General features: G+C 45.1%; 1 protein-coding gene across 3 annotated transcripts; it reads right to left on the bottom strand.

Moving 5' to 3' along the window:
* Nucleotides 1–8206: 8206 nt before the first annotated feature.
* Nucleotides 8207–26752, bottom strand: LOC136628079 (protein KHNYN-like). Of its 3 annotated transcripts, none has more exons than XM_066603702.1 (8): nucleotides 26543–26752; nucleotides 25800–26063; nucleotides 21809–23337; nucleotides 15791–15921; nucleotides 11488–11584; nucleotides 9712–9819; nucleotides 9507–9614; nucleotides 8207–8923 (listed from the first exon to the last, which is right to left on the bottom strand). In XM_066603702.1, exons 2-8 carry the CDS (start codon nucleotides 26040–26042, stop codon nucleotides 8638–8640), a joined length of 2502 nt encoding a protein of 833 aa, XP_066459799.1. In that variant the 5' UTR covers nucleotides 26043–26063; nucleotides 26543–26752; the 3' UTR covers nucleotides 8207–8637. The 3 variants fall into 3 exon arrangements, with proteins under 3 accessions (XP_066459799.1, XP_066459801.1, XP_066459800.1); XM_066603704.1 differs by lacking the exon at nucleotides 26543–26752 and adding an exon at nucleotides 26193–26533; XM_066603703.1 differs by lacking the exon at nucleotides 26543–26752 and adding an exon at nucleotides 26197–26533.
* Nucleotides 26753–27821: the final 1069 nt, after the last annotated feature.

Below are 27821 nucleotides of genomic sequence, written 5' to 3'. Positions count from 1 at the left end.
AAAGGGATCACACTTCCCATAGAAGTATTTTAGAACATTTCCTGGCACGCATGTGTTTTATTGCTTGGTAGCAAACGTGACCTTGGTCTTAGTAGAAGAGTGCTGCAGATGGCCATGAATGCTTTACTATTCCTGTATTCACTAGAAGAGGAGACTTTGGGAAATCTCAATTTCGATGGCATTTTTTTGCTAAATTTACAGCTTACTTTTAACAATGCATAAGAAACCTATTGTGAAATATCCACTGCGCTATGCAGATTCATGGGGCCTCTGCCTCACCATTATGTTAGTAACGACAGTATATCACCTGGGGTAAATGTATGGCTTTAAAAAGCTTCTTTCTCCTTAGGGAGAGCAACTATATACTATAAACTAAATGAGGAGACTCAAATGGCCACGCACGCTCCTCTGGGTAATATGCAAATAAGGGAGATGGAATAACTCCTCCACAGTGCCACCTATTGAAAGGCAGCATTCCTTCGAGTCAAAGTGGGACTTTTTATACAAGTCTTGTTACAATGACTGGGAATCAAAAGCAAAGCCAGACTCCATGTACATACAGCTGTTTCCGGGTTATTGCCCATCATCAGTGTACAGTAGGAGTCTGGCTTTTGCTAGTGAGAGGCCTGGGACAGGGGTCAGAAACGCTCTTTTCTCCTTAGGGAGAGCAACTATATACTATAAACTAAATGAGGAGACTCAAATGGCCACGCACGCTCCTCTGGGTAATATGCAAATAAGGGAGATGGAATAAATCCTCCACAGTGCCACCTATTGAAAGGCAGCATTCCTTCGAGTCAAAGTGGGACTTTTTATACAACCCGGAAACAGCTGTCGCTAGGCCAGGGGGGGCTGTCGCTAGGCCGGGGGGGGGGGGGGGGCTGTCGCTGGGCCGGGGGGGGCTGTTGCTGGGCCGGGGGAACTAGCGCTGGGCCGGGGGGGGCTGCCGCTGTGATGGGGGGGGGGGGGGGGGGCTGCCGCTGTGATGGGGGGGGGGGGGGGGCTGCGCCGGTTACCTTCTGCCTGGCGGTGGGTGACTGGTCGGCCGTGTTCACTCCAGGGGTCCGGTCGGCGGCGGCTGCGGGGCGTCTGGTTGCCATGGAGACACAGCTGGTAGCGTCTCGGGAGCGCGCACGTCGGGCTACAGCAAGCGATGCGAAAAGAGCTGGCGGCCATCTTGGGAAAAAGTTTTATAAGTTGCTGAAACGCTGGAACGGTAAGTAGAAACCAGCTAGGAAAGTCATTTACAGGGGTAATTAGTAATGTATGTTTAATTAGGGGGACTGGGCAAAAAAAAAATTCACTGCTTCCTCAAGACATCTCCTTTAAGCGCTTTTAGGCATAACGATTATTGTTCAAACGAGAGAAGGTGAACGATGATCGTTCGGTCTAAATGCAGTCTGAAAATCATTCGCTTTTGACTTGTTCATTTTCCGCAGGGATAAAAATCAGCGTTGGCTCGTTGACTTATCGTTTAGTTTAAACAGGGTTCGTTCAATCCCTCTCATTTACTTTTACAGTGAATGTGAGAGACTGAACGAGAGTGAATGAGCTAGCGATGACATCACTTGCTCATTCAAATAAGAATTGGCTCATTTCAAAGCAGCTTTACATGCAAATTAAGGGCTCATTCACACTGCCGTATGAGTACAACGCATTACAGCTTATATGCTCTGCCGGCAGAGATTGGCACAGCGTATGCCCGCGAATTTAAGAGACATGCGCAGTGCGATTTATTTTTTAATTTATTTTCAAAGTATGAGTATGGACAGCGGTTCAGACGTAGCCCATTCAAGGGCTTCGCATGATACATGGAGAACTAGAGCATACTGCAATTTATTTTTCCTGCGGATCGATACATTGTGTCCACATGCTGGTGTGCATGGAAGAAGGAAAATCCCTTGACTTTCATTGCCTCCATGCACCACGGGAAATATGTGTGCGTAATACACGGTAACAATACGTCCGTGCGAATGAGCTTTAATTGAGTAAAGGTGCTATTATACAGGACGTTCTGTCGGACACAAGATGCTACACAGACCGTCCCAGAGATGATAGTGAATAGAGGTGGGCCAGGCACTGTTTTAGCCTGCCCACCTCCATGCACAGTAAGCAGGCAGTCATTCACAAGTGACCGACTGCCTGTTTACACGTTCAGTTTCTGCATGCGTTTATACTGAACTAATTGTTGACATTCTCACTGGATCGCGGAAATCTGAACAATTATCGCCCGTGTAAAAGCATCTTATGAAGCTATTAAGGGGAGCGTGAACTCCTGTGTAGTTGCACAGATGGAATTACTTCCCCAACTTGTTTTTTTCTTTCAGTTAAAAAAAAAAATATACGAGCATAAAAGGAATATATCCTTAAGCATTCCATTATTTCCTATGGGGGCAAACACATTACACTGTCAGTTTTCATGCAATAGCACAAAGCTTTATACTACTGTTGTTGGTAAAAAAAAAAACGGGAATTTTTCTTACCGATAATTCCCTTTCTTGAAGGCATCATGACAGCATACGCTTGGAGGTTGCTCACCTGCTGACCTGATGGGACAGGAAAAGGCAGAGCATAAAAGAAACCTCCCCTCCACCAAACACCAGTGCGTTCCAAATAACCACAGTGACAGAATACTTAAGCAGAAGGTGTGTTTTTATTGACATCACACACCTCAGACAAAGAAACATAAGCATACACATTACCTCATGTGTTGGACAAAATAAGGGTAACCATGTCGGTAGGGGGGGAAAAAGCCCGTATGCTGTCATGATGCCTTCAAGAAAGGGAATTATCGGTAAGAAAAATTCTCGTTTTCCCTTCGTCATCATGACAGCATACATCTGGAGGAATACCAAATAACTGGCATGGGCTTTTTTAGGGAGGGATTACCGCTTGGAGCACCTTCCTACCGAAGGTTGCGTCCTGACTACATTTAAAGTCCAGCCTGTAATGTTTAATAAAAGTATGACCAGAAGTCCACGTGGCTGCGTTACAAATCTGCTCGATTGACTCGTGCGCTCTTTCTGCCCAAGAAGATGCCACCGCTCTCGTCGAGTGGGCGTTCAATCCTTCTGGAGGAGGGATGCCCTTGGCCTTGTAAGCTTCCTGGACCGCTCTCCTGAGCCCCCCGGCGATCGCATCTTTAGAAGCGGCCCTTCCTTTGGCCTGCCCCTGAGATTGAACGAAAAGTTTATCGGTCTTTCTGAAACTTTCCGTTGCCTCAAGGTACGCTAGTATAGCTCTTTTGACATCTAGATTATGGAGCTTCTGCTCCTTTTCGTTTTTGAAATTTTGGCAGAAGGCTGGAATGACTATAGGCTGGCCTCTGTGGAAATCTGACAAGACTTTAGGCTGAAAGGACGGGTCTAAAGAAAATACTATTTTGTCTGGGTGAATAGTCGTATATGGGGCCCTTCGTGAGAGGGCCTGGATTTCACCCACGCGTCTGGCCGACGTGACTGCCACAAGGAGGGCTACCTTATACGTCAGCAAGGCGATGGATAGATCTCTAATAGGTTCAAAAGGGGGATCGCAGAAGGCCTGAAGGACTATGGTCTCTCCTAATCCACCTGTGCTCCGCAAGCGCGAGATCAAAAAATGCCCCCAAAGCCGCAACTTGGACTTTGAGGGTATTCGGACTCAACCCTTTATCCAGGCCCGCCTGGAGAAAATCTAGGATTTTACGGATGTCTGGCTGATCTAACTGCTGGATGTCCTGGCCTATCCACTCTGAGAATTTTTCCCAGACTTTGGAATAGATCTTTTTTGTCGAGGGTTTAAGGCTCTCACTAATAGTGGAAATTACGTTAGGAGAAAGACCCTTCCCCAAGAATTTTACCCGTTCAAGATTCAGGCCGTAAGCCTGAACTTGTGAACCTCCGGGTAAAGAAGAGGGCCCTGCAGCAATAGGTCGGGTCTTGGTGGAAGGTGGAAAGGCTCTCCTCCTGACAGAGATCTCAGGAGGGGAAACCAAGGTCTTTTGAGCCAATAAGGTGCTACCAGAATTACTGACATGCTTGACCGCAGTAATTTCCTTAGTAGGAGTGGAATTAACGGTAAAGGGGGAAAAGCGTACGCCAAGTCCCAAACCCAGGGGTGAGAGAGCGCGTCCGTGCCCAAGGCCTGTTTCTCCGCGCCTCGGGAAAAGAAAAGCCGGCACTTGGTATTTGCGCTTGACGCAAATAGGTCTATTTCCGGTACCCCCCATTTCGTCACGAGCAGGCTGAACACCTCGGGATGGAGTTCCCACTCTCCTGGGTCCACTTTCTTCCTGCTTAGAAAGTCCGCGGCTGAATTCTCGGCTTCTTTTATGTGAAAGGCCGACAGTGACTTGGTTGTGAGTTCCGCCCACTGAAGGATCCTTCCCGCCAACTGCTGCAGTAGAGGATTCCTGGTGGTACCCTGGTGGCGAATGAGTGACACTGTCGTCATATTATCTGAAAAGATCCTCACATGCTTCATCCCTAAGAGCGATTGCAGGCTACGTAGGGATTTCCACACCGCATTAAGTTCTCTAAAATTAGACGAACCAGATCTCTCGATTGTCTGGTCGAGTGAGGACTGTAACTTTTCCCAATTCTGAAGGATTAGTGACTGGAGACTGCGACTATGGAACTGAGCCCAGGGAACCACGCCAATACACGAAGTCATTAGCCCCAGGATCCGCATTGCGTCTCTTACTGTTACTCTAGATTTTTTATAGAGAGTGGAGCATTCCTCTAAAATATGCTGTTTCCTTAGAGGAGGAAGGGATGAATTTTGGAGACTGGAATCCAGAATGACTCCCAGGAATTTTTTCCTGGTTTCTGGTTCCATGTTGGATTTTGGATCATTAATAATCCAACCCAGGTCCTTAAACAGTTGAAGTGTGGAACCCAAGTGTGACCTCAGAATAGTCGGGGAATCTGCCACCAACAGGAAGTCGTCCAAGTAGGGGACGATAATAATCCCACGATTGCGCAAAAGGCAACCATTTCTATCACCACCTTGGAAAAAAATTCGCGGAGCGGAGGAAATTCCAAATGGGAGGCAAATAAACTGAAAGTGACAGATTTCCCCTTCCATTCTCAGCGCAAACCTCAGGAACTTTTGCGCGTTGGTGTAAATAGGGATGTGAAAGTAAGCATCCTTTAGGTCGATTGTAGCCATTACATTATCCCTGGCAATTAGGGGAGTTGCAGTTCTGATAGTCTCCATTTTAAATTTCCTATACTCAATGAATTTATTCAGTTCTTTGAGGTTAATTATTGTGCGGTGGGAGCCATCTGGTTTGGGAACCAGAAAAAGGGGGGGAATAAAATCCCTTCCCCTGTTCCTTTTTGGGGACGGGGATAACCGCGCCGAGATCCAGCAGGGTCTGTACACCTCTCAACCGAGCCTGCTCTAGGGCTGGAGACTGGATTGGGGTTACAATAAATCTGTCAGGGGGGCAAGATTCTAGTTCGATCTTGTACCCCTCCGCCACCAGGTGTAGCACCCACTCGTTAGTCGTTATATTACGCTAACTAGTGGCAAAACGAGCCAGTCTACCGCCCACCGGGCACGAAGATGCGGGCTGAGGGACGATAATAAGAGTCTTACCCCTTCCACCCTTCGGATAAGACCATCTTCCGGTCTTCCCTTTCCCAGCGTATGTAGACGAGGGACGTGGAGTGAAGGGTCTTTTGGGCGGTCTGATGGCTGGCAGTCCCTGGTTCTTGTCAGCTGCTTTTTCCAGCAGGCGATCCAGGTCGGTCCAAAAATGCGTGCACCCCGAAAGGGTAGGGCACACAGCTTGTTATTGGATGTTAAGTCCCCCGACCACTCCTTTACCCAGACTGCCCTTCTGGCGGTGTTGGATAGGGCTGCCGTGTGAGCTCCGAAGCGGACCGTTTCCATAGAGGCATCCGCCAGAAACCCCGTTGCCATCTGTAGCAGAGGGATGCCGCTCGCAAACTCTTCCCTGGAGGCTTTTTGGTCGATTAGGGACCCAAGCTGATCCAGCCAGACCGCCATGGAGCGAGCCACCGCGATATTGGATTTTATAATAAGGCTGGACGTGGACCAGGCCTTGCGCATGGTCATGTCCACTTTATTATCCAAGAAGTCCTTTAAGTGGGACGTATCTTCAAATGGTAATCCAGACTTCCTGGACACCATAGCGATAGCCGCATCTACTTTCGGCATTTCGTCCAGAAACGCCACCTCGTCTCCCGCAAAAAGGCGCTCCTTGAACTCCCTAGGGATTAGCGGAGTCTGATCCCCACAAAGCCACTTGTTCAGGATTTGTGGCATTTACAGGAAACGAAGATTTCCGTTGTGGAAGCAATCCCGCAAACATATCGTTTTGTGCTGTGCGGGGTTGCTGCACATCTTCCTCCACCTGCATGGTTCTACGTACAGCTTTTAAAAGTTGATCCATGTCAGCGGTGGAAAAAAGGTACTTTTTCTCCTCCTGCAACACTTCCCCAGGATTTTCATACTCCAAATCTTCCGCCATGTCAGAGTCGGACTCTGACACAGCCGGAGCAGACCTTCGTGTAACCCCTGAGGGCCCAGGTTGGAGGTCCGAGAGGGAGGACTGAACTTCTTCCCGGACGACCGACCGAATTTCGGACATGAGGGAAGATTTTTCCTCCTGCAGAATTTTTGCAGAACAAACGGCACATAATGTTTTGGTGTAGGAGTCGTCGAGTTTGGCCAAGCACACTGGACACTTTTTACTCCTCCTCCTAGCCTCCCTAGGTTTTTGAGTATCCCTGTCCTGAAATGACGAGGGAGAACTCTGTTAGTAAGGAAGTGTATGTAGTGCAGGTGTCTGTAGGTTGGCCCACTGGACCACTTACAGTTTGGAGATTCTCTGGGTCCTCTCTGGCCGACATCCTGCGCTTGCTTGTGGGATCAACTCCTGTACTTAGGATCGATTCCCGGCGTGAAGAAACACCACCTGCTTCCCTGGTGTTGAGGAGCTTTAAAAATTTGAATCCGGCGCCAGCCGCTCTAAGCCACGCCCACTTTCACGCTAGACCACGCCCCCTTGCGGAGCGTCTGACGTCACCGCGTCACTCCCGGAGCTCCGCTGAGGCCACGCCCCCTTGAGGAACGCTGCTGCTCGGCCCTGGACCCAGAGATGGCGGCCGCCGCCTGAAATGACGGCCGCAGTGGTGTCGGCAGCCCGTACTTGGACCCCGGCCCACGCAGTCCCCGGAAAGCGCCCAGATGGGGTCCTTCCCACTGGGGTTGCCGGGGCTGCCCGAAGAAAAACGCCGCCGCTTCGCCGGTAAGTCCTTCTCCGGCATGGGACAGCGTCGCTGGAGCTCTGCCGTTGCTGTCCTGAATGGACAGGAAAAACACTGGTGGAGGGGAGGTTTCTTTTATGCTCTGCCTTTTCCTGTCCCATCAGGTCAGCAGGTGAGCAACCTCCAAGCGTATGCTGTCATGATGACGAAGGGAAAAATGAATTAATAGTGTTTAGATATTCTCTAAAATAGTCAGTGTGACACACATTATGCATACATTTTACCAATTGACATTAAACAAGCCCATTTATTCCAGTGTCCTTAAAGGCCCATTTAGACACAATGATGATTGCTCAAAAGATGTCTTTTGAGCGATAATCATTGTGTCATTTACAGCGCAAGATGATCGCTCAAACGTTGAGCCATCACCTTGCGCACTGAGCAGAGGATGCAGAAGACAAGCGGGGCCGCTTGTCTTCTGCATCCAGCTGTTCCCCCGCTCGGAGCGCCTGGTTGTTATACAGCCGACCACTCTGAGCGGAGGCTGCAGATGACAAGCGTGGTGTCCCTGCTTGTCTTCTGCATCCAGCTATTTTCTTCTCGGAGCGCCCGGCTGTTAGCCTGGCTCTGAGGGGGGGGGGGGTATGGAGAACACAGCTGGACCGCTCTTTTCTTAATACCCTGCCTGTCATTAGGGAGCGGGATACAGCTGAAACAATAGTATCAGCTGTATCCCTGATAACTGATCGCTGATATTTCAGCACACTGAAAGACAATGATGAGCAACGGCTTAACGAAAACTGCACGATATAAGTGCAGCTACACACAATGATTATCGCTCAAAAGACCGCTTTTGAGCGATAATCGTTGTGTCTTATTGGACCTTTATTCTACTAGGTGTGACATGTCATCGCTGGGGTCTCAAAAAAGCTAATGCGAAAGTTTGATTGGCACTTTTTGGAAGGTAATGCAGATGACTGGAAACACCATTTAAAAATAGAGCTTTTATTTAAGATATGAAAATTTACACCAAACATACAAATCATAATGCAGAGAAACCACAACTATACATTATTATTATTATTATGCCACACGTCAAGTGGCCGATATCCACGTTACACGGCTCATTATTTGTTGGACTTTTGGAAACGCCTCCCATCACTAACATCACATACATTTCATTTAATTCCATTCTCTTTTGACATCTGAACACAATAGGAAATTGGTTGATAAAACTGCGGGTTCCAAACACATTTTGTAAGGTAAGCTCTGAAAGCCCGGTAAGTCCTATGTATTAAACATGAGTCGACGAGGTCTTGTAAAGACCAATAAATAATCCAGAGCCGACCTCCTTAGTGGCTCCCATTCAGGGTTCAGCAGTGTTTGTTGAGGTGTAAAAACTCTCTTGGTGATTCTCGTCTCAGAACTTGAGATTTATGATGAGTTCGGAGAGCTTGTTGAGATCATTCAGGTGGGGCTCCTTTTGAAGTATAAAATCCACTTTAATGTTCTGAAAAGGAAATATACTTAAAAGCTCAGTTCTGAGCCTCTCAGTGTCTGTGTGGGAACGTACACCCGTGTCTTCTTTCTCCTTATATCCAACTGGTTTTCTGTCTCGAAGGTTGAGAACCTCTGTTTGAGAAGAGGGTTTTGGTTGAGCTTGGGCAGCCCTTCGTCCAGCAAATGAATGACCTTTAGATTTGACCCTACGTACAGAAAATATAGTTAGCAAGACTGTAATACTATGCAGATATTACTACAAACTGCTAGAAAAAGGTAAAAACCCAACTGCCAGCGGCCATATATACCTATATACTAATACAAAGTTATACGAGGTCAGGTACAAACACCACTTCCCAGCAAAATGAAGACTGGCAGATTGATATACAGAGGAGCATTGCACAAATGCAAGATACTGAAGAACAACCACTCAGAAACCTACCTTATATTGGGAAGGAGGGGGGTGCTTAGTATTATACTTGCACATAGATAAGGCATACAAAGGGTACCAGTCCCATTGATACATGTAGTGCACCACACAAGCTTACAATCTCTTAATGACATCACATATGGTTCAGCCCCCCCCCCCCCCCCCAATATTTAGTAGGTATGTGAATGGTTGTTCCTCAGTATCTTGCACTTTTGCAATGCTCCTCCATAATAGCGATCTGACTCTGCTGGGAAGTGATGTTTGCCCCTCCCCCTGTATATCTTTGTATTAGTATATAGGTAGATATTGACATTGATTTTTTTCCTTTGCAATGATACGTAAATTAAAGAAAAACTCACTTGGGTAAAGAATTCTTTGTAAGGAACTTGTCCAAAGGTGGCCCATTTCTCCCTAGAGGGTCATCTGGAACCATAAAGATGTCTCCAACAAAGGTGAACTGTAGCAATCTAGATAGTCCCGAAATATGAAATAAAAGAATGTATTTGATACAGTAAAATATACACTGTGTCTTTGAAGAGAACTTTACGTTGTCTTTCTATATACCTGTCCTTAATGATATTCTGCCAAGCATGAGATTCTGCAAAAATATCCCGTAGGTAATCATTGGTGACTATTACGCCATCTGTCCTCTCCGCTAGTTGTAGCATGAACCTGCGTTGGAGCAGACAGTAAAGTCATCTGTTTAATCAAGCTAGAATGAACAATAATGAATGATGAACTATAAAGGCTCCATTCACATCTTAATGAAGTCATAAATTTGAAAGCTACATAGAAAATCCTTTAAATGAGGTATCATGTACACAACCATAATGGAAATGTGTATCACTTGGACCTGAATACCTAAATCACAGATCAGGAGACAGAATTCAGGTAAGCATTCATCCCCAAAAACATATAAGAAAGTTACACTATATATTGCTATCTATCAGGGGTGCAAATCCTGCAGCTACACGCTGCCTGGGATGCCATACTGTGTGGCCTCATACCAGTCTGTTGGGTAGCTGCTCACATAGAATTTTCAAGTCAGATGGAAGAGAAGTGGCAAGTAGTACAAGAGCAGGGATGGGTAAGTATTGATGGGATCCCCACATATCATGCAGAATGGTGTCTGCTGATCCCTGCATGGCACTTCCATAAAGAGTAGGTGAGGCGGAGAGGTGGCCATGCATGCATGTGGCTATCTCTATTGTAGTTTTATGCGACTGGTAAAATAGTAGACCATTCCAGTCGCTACATCCTATGGAGAAAGCTCTATGAATGCGTGTTTCATTTTTGGAGGGAAGAAGGAGACCCCTATTTTTCCAATAGGATGGAGTCCTAGAAATGGAACTAGTGCCTATCAGACATTTTTGTAATATACTCTCAATAGGTCAACACTATCTCACAGGGTAATGCCCCTTTAAGCTTTATTGTGCCCATTGGGTTCAATCTCTCAGCTGGCCCTTGGACCAAAAAAGTTTGTGCGCCCCTGTTATGTTTTTTATAGTCCTAACAAAGACCATAAACCATGAATAGAGCTTAAATGTAATCACTAAATAAATTGTTCCTAATGTTCCACAGCAGTAAGTTGTAAAACAGTCCTAAATTATAACACAGAAATACTATTAAGCCAATCCAATGTAATCACACCGGGAAATGACTGCACGGCCGTGAGAGAAATGTGACTCCTCATATTCCACTGCCTTCTAATTTCAGCAGAGTCTTCAGACTATTTAAAAGGGTTTTCCAGGGAAATACGATTGATGACCTATCCTCAGGAAAGGTCATCAATAGTTGCTAGGCAGGGGTTCGTCACTCGGCTGATTGGGCACCCGCTACCATTGCTGCTCTAAACTGGGATACGGAGCAGAAGTTGCATCTCTGACCCCTGTGTAGAGCCTGATGCTTGTAACTGCAGGTGTAGCTGCCATTGATTTAAATGAGTCCCCAGCCTGCAGTTACAAGCGTCGGCCACTACTCAGGGGTCGGAGCAGCAGGTTTCGTTCCGTACTCCTGTGTTTAGCGGCAATGACAGCGGGTGCCTAATGATCCTGAAAGTTGATCATCAATCGTGTTTGGTGTAATAGAAGTACTCCTCACCTTCCCTCCTCTCGAATGGAAGAGGGTTACCTTGGATTTTATTTGTCCCCATCACGGTGAAATGGTGCATTATTCACACAACATTTATCATTTACTTGAAGAATGTATGTTGATGCCAGTAGAACCACAAGTAAACTGTCTCACACAGTTGTGTGTCCTGCCTACAAACTGCCACCTAACCTGTACTTTATATTGATTATTCCGCCCGCAGGTTGCTCATGCTGCAACATTCAGTGTTACCTGTCATCATAAGATGTGATTCTTTTGCCTTCAACGGTTCTTGAAGGGGTAAAGGAGAGAAGCCCAAGATCATTCAACTCCGTTAGGAAGTGCTGCTCTATGAGGAGACAGAAAGTGGTCATGCACACAGAAGATTTGCAGTCAGTGTTATAAAGGGTTAAAATCATATGAATTCTTCCTAACTTTTTTTTAAACTAATTAATATTTGTATTTTGCTATATGGTTGGATGGACTAAAGACCTTTATGAACATATGCAGAAAAGCTTAACGGCATCTACATCCAACCTGCAGCAGAATGTCCGTGTCTTAACAAAATTCGAGGATTCAGCGAGACAGTTGTAGATACTTGGAAATGTCCCAGAAAGGCCATTACTATGAGGCTGGTACAATCATATGGGGAATTGTAAGTGGGATATTATTATTGCGCTCTCACGGTTATTCTGCAAATACAGTGTACGTCCAAAGGCCAATTAGGAACGGAGGCCTCATGGAATCTGAGTGGAAATGGTTTTTAAAAGGTTTTTTGGGCGTTAATTATTGGAGTATTGGCTTATTAGGTACTAGCTGATCTACCCAGCTTCGCCCGAGTTAATTTGGTACTGGTGTTCACACGGAAAATCTTATGAAGCCGTGGTTACTTTAGAGATACTGAGGGAAAAAATATGTTCACCATTTTGCATGGTTCTTTGCGTTACCCAGGAAACACCACGTGGAGGTAACCATGCGACGTTTCCTTTATATAAAATGACATCAGGAAGTGAGAGAATTAGATTACGTACGTAAAATTTGGACGCTAATTCTTTTGCGCTTAGAATTGAATAATCGAGTTGGGACCCGTTTACTTTTCCTATTTTGGACATAATCTATGCTTGTGCCAAATTTCAAGTTTCTATGACATCGGGAAGTTGGAGAATTAGTGGTGAGTCAGTCAGTGAGGGCTTTCGTCTTTATATATATAGATTTAATAGCTGTTCTTTGAGTTCACTACAGGGATGGAAGGTTCTGGAGGTTGCTGGGGAAACGTTGGAGTCCTAGGATGGATGGTGATTGGTCTGAAGAAAATGGCGGGAAGAAGCCTGAGGGATCCTTCTGTGAAGCTCGGGCCCTAGGAACAAGAGCTGATTGGTGGGAGTGATTGTGAGAGAAAGCTGATATAAGGAGGTCCTGAAAGGACGGGGGCTTCAGTTTTTTTATACAGCACCACAAGATTGTCCCGCCCGCCCAGCCGCCCTCTTGTTTAGCTTCCGCCCTGTCACTGCATGTTTACATGGGGGAATGCTGCCCGACTCCTGTGGGTGGGTATAAAGATGGATTACAGATTGGTTATTGGTGTAGACGTGAGTATGTAGGACGTGTTATATATGTTGGGTTTTTGAGTTATTAATATTTATAAGGTAACCCCAATTAAACGAAAAGGCCGCGGCCTTTCAAATCCATGCTGGTGTCTGTGGTTTTATTTCAGATATATGTTTAGATATTAATATAGAGCATAAGATTCCATGTGGAATAACCATGAAACAGCACAGAAGGTCTTATGTTGCTCCATGTGGAACAAGGCATGGGTTGATTGATGTCACGGGGCATGGGCCTTAAGTAAACACAGGACTGACATTCCCTGCATAGTTGAGGTACCTCTTTACGGGGCGACTACTGGCCGAAAAATTAAGAGCGAACTCAGTCGATAGTTGTTCGGTGTAAACATGGCCACCGACAAGGTGACGAGCGATGATTTGTTGGTCGTTTTGTTTCAAGCTCACCAAGAAAATAGTCGGTGGTTGATAAAAAGTCTTCTGGTGTGAAGTCCCAATCATTTGTATGAATGAATTACGAAGGAATTTGCATGGAGATCTCTGAATGATCCCTCGGTAAACAATTAATGAACAAACATTGCTCTGTGTGGAAGCAAATTAATGACTGTTTGCACGCTTCAACAAATTTTCAGACCTACTATCAGAACCACATTTGCTTTATGTAAAGGTCCCTTTAGATGGAATGATTATCATTCAAAAAATTGTTCAAATGAGCAAAAGTGAATGATAATCATTCGGCCTAAACGCAGGCCCACGACTGAACGACAAACAATAATCGTTCATCATTCATTTTCTGCAGGCATAAAAATCATCGTTGACTCGTTCGGTGCTTCTCATTGGCTTATACAAAATGTGAAAGACTGAACGATTCTGACCGGCTTCTTGATTGAACGAGCCAACGATGTATCTGCCTGTATAAACAGGCTGCTCAAGAGCTAATGAGCTGGAGAGAATGTCACTCGCTTGTTTGTTTATTCAAACAATAATCGGCTCGTCTGAAAGGAGCCTAAGGCTGGGTTCACGCAGGGCAGATTTCCGTGGAAATTCCGGCCGGAATTTCGCCGCTGCAAGTCCGCCTGCAGCCGCTAACCCCGGGATTAGCCAGCCATGTGGACGAGATTTCTCAGAAATCTCGTCCACACGGGACGGCGAATCTGTCGCGGCGGAGCTGATTCACTGGCCGCAGCATGTCCATTTAAAAAAATTTTTTAGCTGCGGCTGCGCTCCCCTCTATGAGAGCGCCGGCCGCAATCAAAAAGCGAACAGCCAGGCCGCTTCAAAACCCGCAGCTAAGTACCGTGGGTTTTGAAGCAGCGCTTTCCCGGCAGAAATCTTGCGGTTTTTAGCTGCGGCCAAACCGCGAGATTTCCGCCGGGATTCCAGCGTGTGAGAACCCAACAGCCTAAAGGTACCTTCAATGTTGGTGGTGTAGGCAGGGGAATTGGGGCGGGGATTCTTTTATACTTTGAGGCTTCTGAACAGCATTTAGCTATTATTTTTGCTCCAAAATGTCAGTAAACTAGTCAACCCAAGTGTATGATAATATTATTTCATTTAGACCTGGCTACAAGTCGCACCACAAATGCACCAAAAACATCCAGCAAACCCTCACAGTCTGCACTACAAATAGAAAACAATTCACTGCCACTAGGTATGAAAACTGACAGTGTGTCAATTTAATCTATAAGTGTGGATGAATGAACTCGAATTCTGTTCTCTAGCCAATCACTGAAACATGGACATCGGTAATACTTAGTCTATAAAGGTAATATTGGTAGCACCAGGTACACCATGTGAAAATCCACTTCCTTGTGGTATCCGGCACATATTTATTGACATAAAACACAACCAGAAACCAACTCCTCTGCAGTCGCTCCCACTCAAGGACTGGCTGGAAACCACAACAGATGGACAGGAAGAGGCAGTAGGTCCAGAATAGGGTAAAAACTCTTTGTATTGAACAATCCAGACAGACATGGAAGGATAGAGGGCATGTGCCGTCTTACATGTTTCAGGCAAACATGTTGCCCTAAATTACAGACATCAAGGCACATGTAGGTAGCCAATGGGGTGCTTGAAACAAGAACACATGACACCAGAGGCAAGATACAATTACAAGGAAAATAAAAATAACGAATGGTGCAAGAAAAAAATCAAGTCGGCGGTTCATACTGCGCGGCTCATAGGTTTGCAAAATATGCATCCAAAATGCCTCTCTATCAAGAAGCTTGTGATGATGATCTCCACCCCATAATGGGCAGTTAACTCTTTCAATACTGCAGGCTTGTAGAGAGGAAAAATCTCCTTTATGAACCAAAAAGAAATAGGATGGAACAGCCGATACATTTCTTCTTCCAGCATGTTCCTTATCAGATGTATGTCTTCTTATCCTAGTTTTTCAACTGCAGACATCCAACATTCTGCACTTGGCAGGATAGACATGTAATGAGATTAAACCACAAAAGTAGTATTATGGTTTATATATTGAGCTATGCTGAAAGTTTTTTTCGTGATGCGACACAAAGTTTTTTGTAGTGTGAAAAATGGAGCAACAAATACATGTATTATGTCCACATTTCACACAGTCTGAATAGCGAAGCAGGGAGGACAATTTAATTCGATGGTCAATAATCGTACTGGGTGATAATAAATGTCGCAAGGTGTGCGCTTCTCTAGCTACAAATTTGCAGCTGGAAACAAGAATTCTGGCAAAATCCTTGTCGGCGCGCAATAAAGGAAGATATTTCTGCATAATCTGACAGATAGAGGTTTCTCACATGTGCCTTGGCGTCTATGATTAAGGACAACATGCTTGCCTGATACATGCAAGACGACACATACTTCTTGTTCCTCCATGTCTGTCCGGATTGTTCAATAAAGAGAAAGAGTTTTTACCCTACGCTGGACTTGCTGCGCTTTCCTGTGTATCTACCGAGATGAAACGTTAGAACTTAATATTTGAGATCAAGTGACGGATTCTTTTAGATGCTTACCTTTAGCCTTGCTATCCTTCTTCATCCTCCACTGGGGCACAAAAACCGTGATGTCGCGATGTCCTCTGTCCCAGAAGTATTGTACAGCTAGTGCGATGCCACGGCAGGAGAAAAACCGATGGAGACCATGTCTATAGGGGGAGCAAAGAATGATTTAAGAGTTTCTGGCTGTTCTATGAGTAATGCACATAGTACATCAACCCATATCAGTCACTGCATGTCCTACACCTTTATTTACTTATTACACATGATCTCTGCTCTGAATAGATAAGACTGTATGGGCAATCGTAAATTCAAAGCAGCGGATGATATGCAAAGAAATGAAATGCTGAAAAGAGGTAACTGCAGTAAACAGCGCTCATTTATAACAGCGACTGTGCAAACATCATTCTGAAACTTTGTATCAACACTTGTCAGGTATCATCATCACAAATAGCAACGAGAGAAGGAGGCTGAAGACACAGGAAACGGATATTAGATGGTGTCAATTCATTAGTAAATGTTCCATATACCTTCTTATGGTTTGGAAACACTTGTTTTTCTGGCTTGTATTTTGCAGCATATTTTAAGGTTTTTTTGCAGACTTGCTGCAGTTTTCTCCTTTTGACATCTGAATTTCTGCTGCATTACTTACCATGGTTTGTTGCGGGACAACTACATGTGTAACACACTGTATGTTGGCAAAAATGGTCACAATGTGGACTACAACTTGTAAGAGATGAAGGATGTACTGGATTTGGGGGAAATCCTTAGATCCATTCCCACCTTCTCTGTTTAGCATATAATAAACTAAATAGACAATTCAGTCTGACATTTGCCAACTCGTCATTATCGCGCCCCCCCCCTAACTTGTTACTCCTTCATAATTACTCATCATTGACCGCTTGATCATGACAAAATGAAGAAGCCCTGTTATTGACTGGAAACAGTAAATTATTACGGATCCAGTAAATTGGAGGCCAAAATACACTTATCTTGATATTTAATACGTATTGAAGCATGAACTGGCTGTAGTTGCAACGAGTTGTTGAATGAGTCATGGAAAGTATCAGGTTCACATTTCAAAGCGAACAGAAGAAAGTGAGAGGAGCAAGAGACAAAAGCAGAAGTCACCGGTTATTTGAATACTCGGAGCACATAAATAGCGACTATATTCGCTTATAGAGCTATATCACTACAGGGTGAGTAGGTGACCAATACATAATAGGCACACTCGCTGTAGGGCAGGCGCAATCGCCGTGAACCCTAACAGAATGCAGTCAGCCAGACTATGATATGGAGGAGCAAATTGTTCAGTGCAGACTAAAGTGCAGACCCCCACTCAACCTAGCCCAGATTGGGGAGGAACGACTGCAAACAAACATAGCCCGCACATGTCAACCAGTGGCGTAACTATAGCGGATGCAGGTGATGCGGTTGCACCCGGGCCCAGGAGCCTTAGGGGGCCCATAAGGCCTCCGTTCTCCATATAGGGAGCCCAGTACTATGAATAAAGCATTATATTTGGGGGCCCTGTTACAGATTTTGCATTGGGGCCCAGAAGCTTCAAGTTACGCCTCTGATGTGAACAATACCAAAGAAGCCAGCCACAGATGTGTGTGCCCCACCATACAGGATAGAACCTCTCACTGACAAGCAGTGGGTTGCCCTGTTTCTCCAAAGTGGGCCACACTGACTGGCATCTTGGGCTCCCCCCAAAATCTCTAGCAAACTGCATACAAAAAAGACTGATACATACTAATAAATGTGGATGTTAGTTCTGCATTTTGGCCAAAACGCATAGGCTAACGGGCCACAACACGTCCATCAGAACCTACACTATCTCACTATTAACTACATCAAAATCACAGGGGTGAGAGGAAAAAAACAAAGACATTCACTGAAAAGGCCAAAAAATGCAACACCTGATAGGCTGCAGAGCAGGCACAGTTGCCACAGGCACATTCGCCGTAGGGCAGGCACAATCACAGAATGTATATTTGCAGTTACTCCTCCCCAATCTGGGCTGGGTTGAGTGGGTGACTGCATATTAGTCTGCATTGAACAATTTGGTCCTCCATATCATAGTCTGGCTGACTGCATTCTGTTAGGGTTTACAGCGATTGTGCCTGCCCTACAGTGAGTAGGCCTGTGGCGACTGTGCCTGCCCTACGGCGAGTAGGCCTGTGGCGACTGTGCCTGCTCTGCACCCTATCAGGTGTTGCATTTTTTTGGCCTTTTCGGTGAATGTCTTTGTTTTTTTCTCTCACCTATGTGATACCAATACACAATAGCAATCCGGACAAGGGCACCTACGAACACAACAACGGACTTCATAGGACTCAGCCCTTCCTAGTAGGACTGCTGATATACTTCCAGCTGCAGTTTCAGATATTGAATAGTAATTCTGATAGTCACTGTGTTGATTTAAAGGGGAAATCCGAGCGCAGCTATCTCTAGATACATCACAGTGATATCTCCCTACCGATTCCACTTTTGAGAAAACCACCGCTCTAGATAAGTTTGCCCAAACCTCTTCAGGCGTAGACAGATACTTATGTGACTGGAAATATCTGACTCATTCCGCACTCGTCTGCTCCAATGATTTTAACTGAGTTTTAGCATGAGAATAATGTCTGATGTTTGCAGTCACACAATTCTCTAATGATATCTGGATCATGCAGTATAAAGATGACTTGCAGAGCTATGTCCACGGAGCCTATATAGCAATGTATGGAACCATAGGTGCCTTATGTGCCACTATGTGTGCCTCTGTATTGCATTGCACTGTAAAGCCTTATAGAATACTACAGTTGCACATTGTGGTTCTATTACACATGTCAAACACATGGCCCGCCGCCTCATTTTTTGTGACCCGCCGGCCGTGCAGCGTTCCACTCACCCATTCTGCAGGTCTGGTCCAGTGGCCACAGCGTGGTCTGACCGCGTACGTGTGCGCCATCTCTGGCACTGCTGGGTGTGTGAAATAGCTGTAGGGATGCTGCCCGGCTCGAGGGAAATAGGGAGGTCGCTATTACTACTGGGGTCAATATAGGGGACACTATTACTACTGAAGCCACAATTGAGGACACTATTACTACCCGGGCCACTATCACTACTGTGGTCACTATGGGGGTAATTATTACTACTGGGGCCACCTATATAAGGGACACTTACTACTGGGGCCACTATTACTACTGCGGCCAAGATGGGGTCACTTTTACTACTGGGACCACCTATAAAAGGGACACTTACTACTGGAATCACTATGGGGCTCACTATTACGACTGCGACCACTACGGGGGTTATTATTAGGGCTCGCTCACATCGTTGTAAGCACATTTTGGTCGTGCAAATATGCAGCGTATTTGCGCGACCGGAAATCGTTTACTGCAGTATTTTTCAGCCGTTCTGGCTGTTTTTTGTGTGCGTAAAAAAAATGCAGACAAACTAATTGAAATGGTGCTCAAATATGCAGTGAATGTGCAGGTTATTCCTATAGGCAATCCCAATGGTGCCAGATGACCCCAATGAGTTAGAATGGAGTCCATCAGGGTTTCCCGAGATTTCCATCTCCTATTCTTGCTGTCAAATCTGATGGAACTGCTGACTGAAGCTTTGGATGAAACATTCGATGGAAGGTTAAATATAACCTAATTTAGTCTATGCCCATATAAAAGCACCAATTAAGACATTACTATATAATAACCTATGGGATACTTTCATAGATCTTCAAGATACGTGCCAAGAAATTATAATAGAAGAAAATAGCTAAAACTTCATAACTTATTGCATATTTTTCTAACCTTTGTTATAAAAACCTGCTCGTTTTGTCACCCACATAGAGAGCAAACGCTGAAGGACTAGATTTCCAACTTTTTCAAAAATAGGTCGACGGGGGGTGAGACCCAGCACTGGGTTGTTGGTCCATATTTTATATAAATACATGTATGTTATAAACTATAACTTCCCTGGCTTCTTCATGTGGTCTTGGTTTACAGCACTGCTGCAATGACCGATTACTGCAGAGGTATAAACAAAGACCGGATTAGCACCAGGGCATCATTGACACAAGAGCAGCAGGTGTTTTAGGAGGTAAGTACAACTTTTTTGTTAGTTTAAGGCTTAGTTCAGATTGTGTTTCAGCTCTTGGCTGAACTTTCAAGTAGAGTGTTACGTTTGAGTGTCTGAAAACGGTCTTCACGTGTATTCCACTGCAGATCCATTCACGTTAAGGAGGCAAATGTAGTTCAAATAGGACTCTATGTGACACGCTTTCCATTATTTACGTCTTTTGTGACAGAAACAATAGCATAGTCTAATGGTGCTTTTATACACGGGACGGTTATCGGCCACAATCGTTCATGCTTCCGCAGGAATTTGAGTAAACGCACACGGCGACTGAACGAGAACTTTTTAGTTGTTCTGTTCTGCAGGCAGAAAACTGAATGAGGAGCCGTTCAATGGAAATAGCAGTTGTTCACTATTGAATGACTGCCTGCTTATAGGGAATGGAGTTGGGCGGGGGGAGAACGCTTCCTGCCCGCTCTATGGCAGCACTATGAGCGATGCCAGCAATACTCCCCGCATCACTGAGATGAGTACCAGGTATCGTTTGCCCAAGAGCTCATCTCGTGTAAAAGGACCATAATATGTTATTGTGTCCTACAAAAAGACCTAAACAAAAATATTTCTGGTTAAAGTCCAATGTTTGCAGCGTTGGATTCCTTTTAAAGTGTTGGTTTCACTGTGGGATACATTTAATTACCATTTTCAAGTATTCACGTGTTGCCTCCTGCCAGAACGCTCCACAGAGGGCTAAATCACAGTCTGAACCAGTCCTGTTTAATAGGACTGGAAAAACTGGTTTACAGCGACCTTCCGGGCCTGCAGAAACACAGATGGCCAAAGCGGCTTCTCCGACTACCTGATGCACAGTGTGTATTAGTCTAAGACACTACGGGCTATGTAGACCGCATGAGCAGTGCTGGCCCATCACAGCAGCATGTAGTGTCTTAGCATCTGTGTTTCTCCAGGCCCAGAGAGTCACTTTAATCGAAGGGGAGGATTCCTGTTTGCTCTTTATACAGTTATTCTAAGGTGATTATTTTTATACCAAATATCTTGAAAAGATTGATAACACCCATTTTAAAAATATCTTCATCATTTTTTTCCTTTTAAATGTTCACCTTGGTGCTGCTGCTAATCTATACTACTCAGAGTGGGCTCTGGATAGAATCAGTGTCCTTCCCCCTCTGGCAGCTAACAATATAGTCTCTTCTTACTTTCCCTGCAGAACAAATCTTCCTAGCTGTACTGCCATGTTACTTCAGAGGTTCTGCTTCTTCCTGACAATTAGAAAGCTATTTGTATTGGCTGCTCTACAGGTAGCAGAGGATCATTTGTTCCCTTAAATGAGAAAAACTGGCTTTTACCTCATTAAGGTTATTTTGCCTTCCTCTAGATCAACATTGGTGGAGAAATAACAGGCTGAACTGGATGGACATACGTCCTTTTTTCGGCCTCACATACTATATTATCTTATGCAAGGACCTGGCTGTGAGGCGAGTAAACACGTACTCCGGTGGATGCACACACTACTTTAAACATCAGGCGTGGTCATACTATGTAAGTATGTATTCATAACTCTTCACTGAATCATATTTTAAAAATGGCATATGAAATGCAAACATTCTATATAATACGAAATTTAATGGTGGGACAGTCCTTTTAAAATTGCCCCTTTTAGTAGAAGGATCCCCAGAGTGATCCCTGGTACTGCTGGCATTCATCTGCAATTTACTGGAGAACCTGGTAGAACAAGTTCAATTCCATTACATTGACATGTCATCGTAACAATGCCATGAAGCATCTAGGTTGCTCTAGAACTCAATGGGCTGTCTACATGACACATGAACATGCGAGAGCTGCTCTGCACTATTCCAGACAACGCTTCTAAGGACACACTGAGTAAGGAAGACGCTCCCATTTCACCAGCAACAATAAAGGTTATGATGAACGTAGAGACTTGTTACTTACATCTTAGCCACATTACTGCCATCTATAATAACATGCCTCAGTTGGTCATTTCCTGTTTCATTTCTTAAATTTAGCTTAAAAGGTGTCTGCATTGCTTCATTGAACCTCTGTGCCCCAGTCACGACAGTGACATTGTGTTTTTCTTTCGCATCTCTCTTTATCATGTCTTCCAGAACCACGGGTTCCTGGTGGCCACCACCATTGAATAAATCCTCCTCTGGAAAGTTACAGCTCAATGTTGCAGGTTTCCCAGCAATGAATTGTACCATCCTAGAGTCTGAAAAGGTCGGTTCAGGTTGGGATTGAGCGGCGGCGTTCTGCTGAAGCCATAAATCTGCTTCTTGTTGCGTTTTTTTTCCTTTAGCGGTCATCAGAACATCCTCCGGATTGTTTTTTTCATTCAGTTTCCTTAGCAGTCCCGTCACAGAACCATCTCCAATGTCTACAATTTCACTAGGGGAATAACCACAGTTCTTGGCAGCTGATTTCATTACTTCTAGAAGGTAATCACCATCGTCATCATCATTGCTGGAAAGTGTATGTGCTATTCCTTTTAACGTTGTTGGCCTGTTCTTTTGGCCCATGAGCTGATCATAGCTAGACTGCGCCATGTTAACTTTGTCAAGTATCTCTGATGGTTCCTGGATCCCGTTCTCATGCAGTACTTTAAGAACTACAGATTCCTGATAACCCATCGTCTTAAAAAAGTCTAAAAGCATGTTAAACTCTTTTTGAGTTCCCAAAGAAAATTGAGCTTGAGAGCCTGGCTCTCTCTCATCCTTTCCCATTATGGTATCAAGCAATCCAGATATCTGTTTGAACTCATCATCATCATCTGGTGGTTCCAGCTTTTCCCTCACCGTAGGCTTTTCTTCATGAGGACTACATGTGTAGACCTTGTTTTTCTCCATTGTAGGTCTACTGCCATCCAATGAGCTGTCGGTAAATAACTCACGTGGCTCAGAGGCCCTCTGGCACAAAACTCTTTTAGTGGACTTCGATTTCGATATCTCCATCGGCTGAGATGTTGCACTCTTCTTAAATTTAGGATTTTGTAATTCTTCAGGTGAAGGAATATACGTCCGATTACTCATTGCAGTGTCTGACATTGGTATAGGTATTCTTTCATAGGTTATTGGCTGGTTTACCCCGAGATCTTTGTCCTCGTCGACTAGAAATAGTAACTGTTCCTTTATAGAAGTTGGGAGTATTAGAAGATCCAGGGAATGCTGGTCATTATGCTTCTCCACCAGATCCTTAAAATTCCTTTTGATGGACGCTTCTTGGTGATCTGCTTTGGATAGATTTTCATCTAAAAAAGTATGAATCCGACTCTGGGCCATTACTACTTGTTCTACTAGACCAGAGATTCTGATATGACCAGGAGTTTGCAGTTTCATACATGCTGAAGTGGCTCGAATTAAACAGTCAAGAAAAAGGCCTCTTGACCCTACAAAAATACAGTGCATCTCGCGTGGGTAGCTAAAATCTTCAATTAACTCCGGGGTGCATAGTCCTTTAATATAATCCTGAGGGGAAAAAGCAAACATTTCTTAGTCTTCTCATAATGTCCATGCACATATATTATTGACTGAGAATAAATATTGACTGAAATTGGTAAGTTGACAGTAATTATGTAAAAGCTAGGCAACAGTCAACATCACCCAGCTACCTTGAACGTCTAAATTGCAAATCTACCTGGTTACTGTATCAACAAGAATTTATCACCTACCAAGGTGATAAGCGTTATATCAGTGGTTCAACTGCTAGGATCTCTATAGATCGCTAAAACAATGGAATCTGAATCCCTTCCAGTTATGGAAGTTTGAATGGACTGTTGGTTGAGCTTGCACACTGCTGCTTTACTCAAACTGTATGACATGGATGTGAACAGCTGAGTGCAGCAATCTAAATTCCCCGGTTAACTACATGTATGTCACTGGAATATCCCTTAGGAGAGATTTTCTGGGAATACACTACTGATGGCCTGTCCTTATCGCTAGGTGTTTGCTTCTAAGAATTCCAGCCGCTTGCCCAAGCACTTTAAACAGATGATCAGTAAGGGTGTCTAGAGTTAGACGCCTACTGCTCTGATATTGATGACTTATTCTTAGGATAGGTCATCAATTTGTAATCCCGAAAAACCCGTTGCTCTGTGCCTGAGCTGGAATTTATAGAGAAGGCTGGGAAGGTATCCTCATGTGTTAAACTTTTTCTAAAAAGTTTGTGGCTTTCGTTATCTCACATGATCTTATCAGTGGCACCAAACAAAGATCACATGCACAGAGACCATAGGCCGGGTTCATACGGGGCGGAATTTCCACGGCAATTCCGCCCGCGGCTCCTAATCCCAAGATTTAGCCAGCAGAGTGGACGCAATTTTGCAAAAATCTCGTCCACACGCTGCAGTCAATCTGACATCCGGCGCAGAATTCAATTTTGCAGCATGTCGATTCTTTTCTCTTTTCCACAGTGGCCTTTCTCTTCTCTATGGAGAGAGAAAGCCGGAGTGGAATGCCGACAGCAAAGCAGCCCCAAAACCCGCGGATGAAGGCTGCAGGTTTTGAAGCTGCGCTTTTCCAGCGGAATTCTCGCATTTTTTTTAGTTCGGCCATTCCATGAGAATTCCGCTGAAATTCCATCCTGTGTAACCCCAGCTTTACGCCGAGATAAATTTGGAATTATGCAGAACAACCATTCAAATATTTCAGAAAGCAGGGTGACAATCCGCTTTTTTAACATATAAGAATTAAAGGGGTTGTCCCGCGGCAGCAAGTGGGGTTATACACTTCTGTATGGCCATATTAATGCACTTTGTAATATACATTGTGCATTAAATATGAGCCATACAGAAGTTATACACTTACCTCCTCCGATGCTGGCGTCCCCGTCTCCATGGCGCCGACTAAAGCTGCCTTCTCCTTCCATTAGACGCGCTTGCGCTGTCCGGTCTTCTGCTCTGTTGAATGGGGCCGCTCCGGCGTGCTCGCGCCTCACATGTCTTCTGCGCATGCGCAGACCAGCTCTCTGGCGCGAGCACGCCGGAGCGGCCCCATTCAACAGAGCAGAAGACCGGACAGTGCAAGCGCGTCTAATGGAAGGAGAAGGCAGCTTAAGTCGGCGCCATGGAGACGGGGACGCCAGCACCGGAGGGGGTAAGTGTATAACTTCTGTATGGCCAATATTTAATGCACGATGTATATTACAAAGTGCATTAATATGGCCATACAGAAGTGTATAACCCCACTTGCTGCCGCGGGACAACCCCTTTAAGCTCTGCCCATACTGCTGTCAGAGGCTTTGTTCAAAGCCTCCATTCTCAGTCTCGTCGGAGTTCACTGGAAGGATAATGCCATCAATTCTTTTCTTGTATAAAGGATAGACGCCGTGACAGGACCAAACGGACTCAATTGTAACTCAATGGGGTCTGCCGGGTACTGTTGGTAACCATCTTAGTCCTAATTCACATGGACAATGCGTTCTTACTCCGGTTGCGATTGAGTCCCCAGATTAATTAGCGTTTTCTCGTCCATTCACACGGGCATATTGCACGATGAATACGCTGCAGCAGGGAATTCCATCGGTTGGCAGAAATCCTCGGAATGATTTCTAATGCTTAAATAAAGCCAGCTGTCTTCTTTTCCGAGCACCGGCCGCAGGTAAACTCCCTCCCTTTATTTTTAGCTCCCATAGGAGTCTATAGGAGCTTCCAGCATGAAAAATCGTCGACCAAAAACGGTTGCCAATTTGACAGTGATTTTTTTTTCTTGCCCCCAAAAATCGCCCATGTGAATGAATGCATTGGAATCCAATGCTTCACATGGACACAATCTTTGGCCAAAGTTTTATTGGGGAAAACGCTCGTATGAATGAGGCATCTGGAAATGCATTGTGGATTCCGTGACCAACAAGACAACAATGCAAGTATGAACAGAGCCTATTGATATTTTTTACAGGGAAATACTCTTTAAGCCTCCATGTCCCTTCTTACCTTGGCCTTTACTAGGTTCCTTTTGTCCCCTTGAAGCTGAACCCACATCTGCTGCTGTCCGGGGGATTGCAGGGATAACGGATCTTGAGTAAGGACTCCTAAAATGTTCATTGCGATTCCAAATATTCTCTCGACGTGTTGATGTTGGTCTCGAAGCTCTTTTTCTGATCCTCGAGGCACAGCAAATTCGTCCATGCTGTCGCCGTCTTGCGCTCCTTCACACTCCCCCGTATCCATCAGCATTTTAGGGAGAAGAGTCTATGCCTAATGTGAAGGATAGATTAATTAAAGGGCAGATGCTGGGCCCTGCACAAGTCAACACCCTCCTGTTCCAGCTTTGGATTCTTTGTGTGGTCACAAATGTAATACTTCTCTGACCCCGACTCTACCTACCTACCTCCGTCTGCAGCAGTTACATTAGACAGACATTAGGTACTTCCTGTTGGAACTATATTTAAATTGTATCTTCTATTTACTGCACGTCAATGTTTTGCACTTTCATCTCCTTCCTCTTCTGTAACGTCCCCAACAGCCCCTCCTCTACACCCGCCCATATACTCTGGATTTTCTTGCTGCCTTTAACTGTTGCTATGCACTTATATACAAATATTGTATCTTTTCCCCTTATGGTCTCCGTAAAACACAGACCAGCTTATGGTGTACAGATTCACTATAGCCCTGCAAAACCGTTATGCCCAATTCCAGCACTGGCAACAACTGGCATTCCTGCCCTCTGCACCTACCATTCTGCCTTGATCTGTAGAAACTTCCTTAGCCAATCTCCGCCTCCCTACCACGATGACTGATGGGAAGTTCCTATATGTGTCAGGCTGGGGAATTCCAATTTTAGCTCACACAGGGGGAGGAGAGAAGTGAATGCGGTTTCTATGGGTGGTGACGAGAGGCTTGTTTTGCTTCCCAGTCTGTAAGCGACCTCCCCATGCTTGCAGACACCACAAACTTGTGCTTCTTATTTCCTTGCCAGAAAGTCATTGAAAAGCAAAACAGAAACCATTCCAGCAACTAGAATAGAGGAGCGCCCTCTGCTGGCAGCTTCATGGAAGTGCAGACACATGGAACAGGATAAACCTGTATCAAAGGTTAAGGCGTGGAAAGAACTGTAGCCTAACTAGCTATCCGGCCCCATTGCTCTCAAGTCCTTCTCCATACAGTCATGGTTTCCACATAAGGGTTAAAAAGCCAGACATGACCTACTTAGAATAGATACTCTGTACATAAAGGTTGTCTATTTGGCATTAATCAGCAGGTCTGGCTGCATACTTGGTCACGGGAGAAAACAATGATTCACCATCATGTATTCATCATCTTCAGGTGATACATTCATTGGTTCTGGAATTTGTGGGAAATCTTCTAAACCTTCCATGAAACATCACAATCATTCAGAACTGTAAACTAGTTTAAAAGGGGTTTATACCAGAATCCCAAAATTATCACCTAGCTATAATATAGGTCAGTGATGGTGAACCTTTTAGAGACCGAGTGCCTATACTGCAACCCAAAACCCACTTATTTATCACAAAGTGCCAACACGTCAGGGGGCGGGGCTTATCACGTGTGATTGTACCCCCGTTGTTCTAAAAAGTACAGGGCTGTTTCAAAATAGACAGGGTGCAGATTTTGACTTCTTTTTGGATGCGGAAATGCTGCCGAATTTGCCACGGAAATTTCTGGTGAGGACATTCTGCAGCATTTCGCGAACGTGTAAACAGGCCCCAGCGGTAATAGTGTCATCCCCAGCGGTAGTAGTGTCATTCCCCAGAGCAGCCCCAGCAGTAATAGGGTCATCCCCCAGAGCGGCCCCAGCGGTAAGAGTGACATCCCCCAGAGCGGACCCAGCGGTAAGAGTGACCGGTAAGCGGTAATACTGACATCCCACAGCGGCCCCCCCAGTAGTAATAGGGACATCCCACAGCGGCCCCCCCAGTAGTAATAGGGACATCCCACAGCGGCCCCCCCAGTAGTAATAGGGACATCCCACAGCGCCCCCCCCCCCCCAGTAGT

This window comes from Eleutherodactylus coqui, chromosome 5, assembly GCF_035609145.1.
Source record: "Eleutherodactylus coqui strain aEleCoq1 chromosome 5, aEleCoq1.hap1, whole genome shotgun sequence".
Lineage (NCBI taxonomy): Eukaryota > Metazoa > Chordata > Amphibia > Anura > Eleutherodactylidae > Eleutherodactylus > Eleutherodactylus coqui.
Note: the sequence above shows the minus strand (reverse complement) of the source record. Positions and strands in the feature narration are given on the sequence as shown.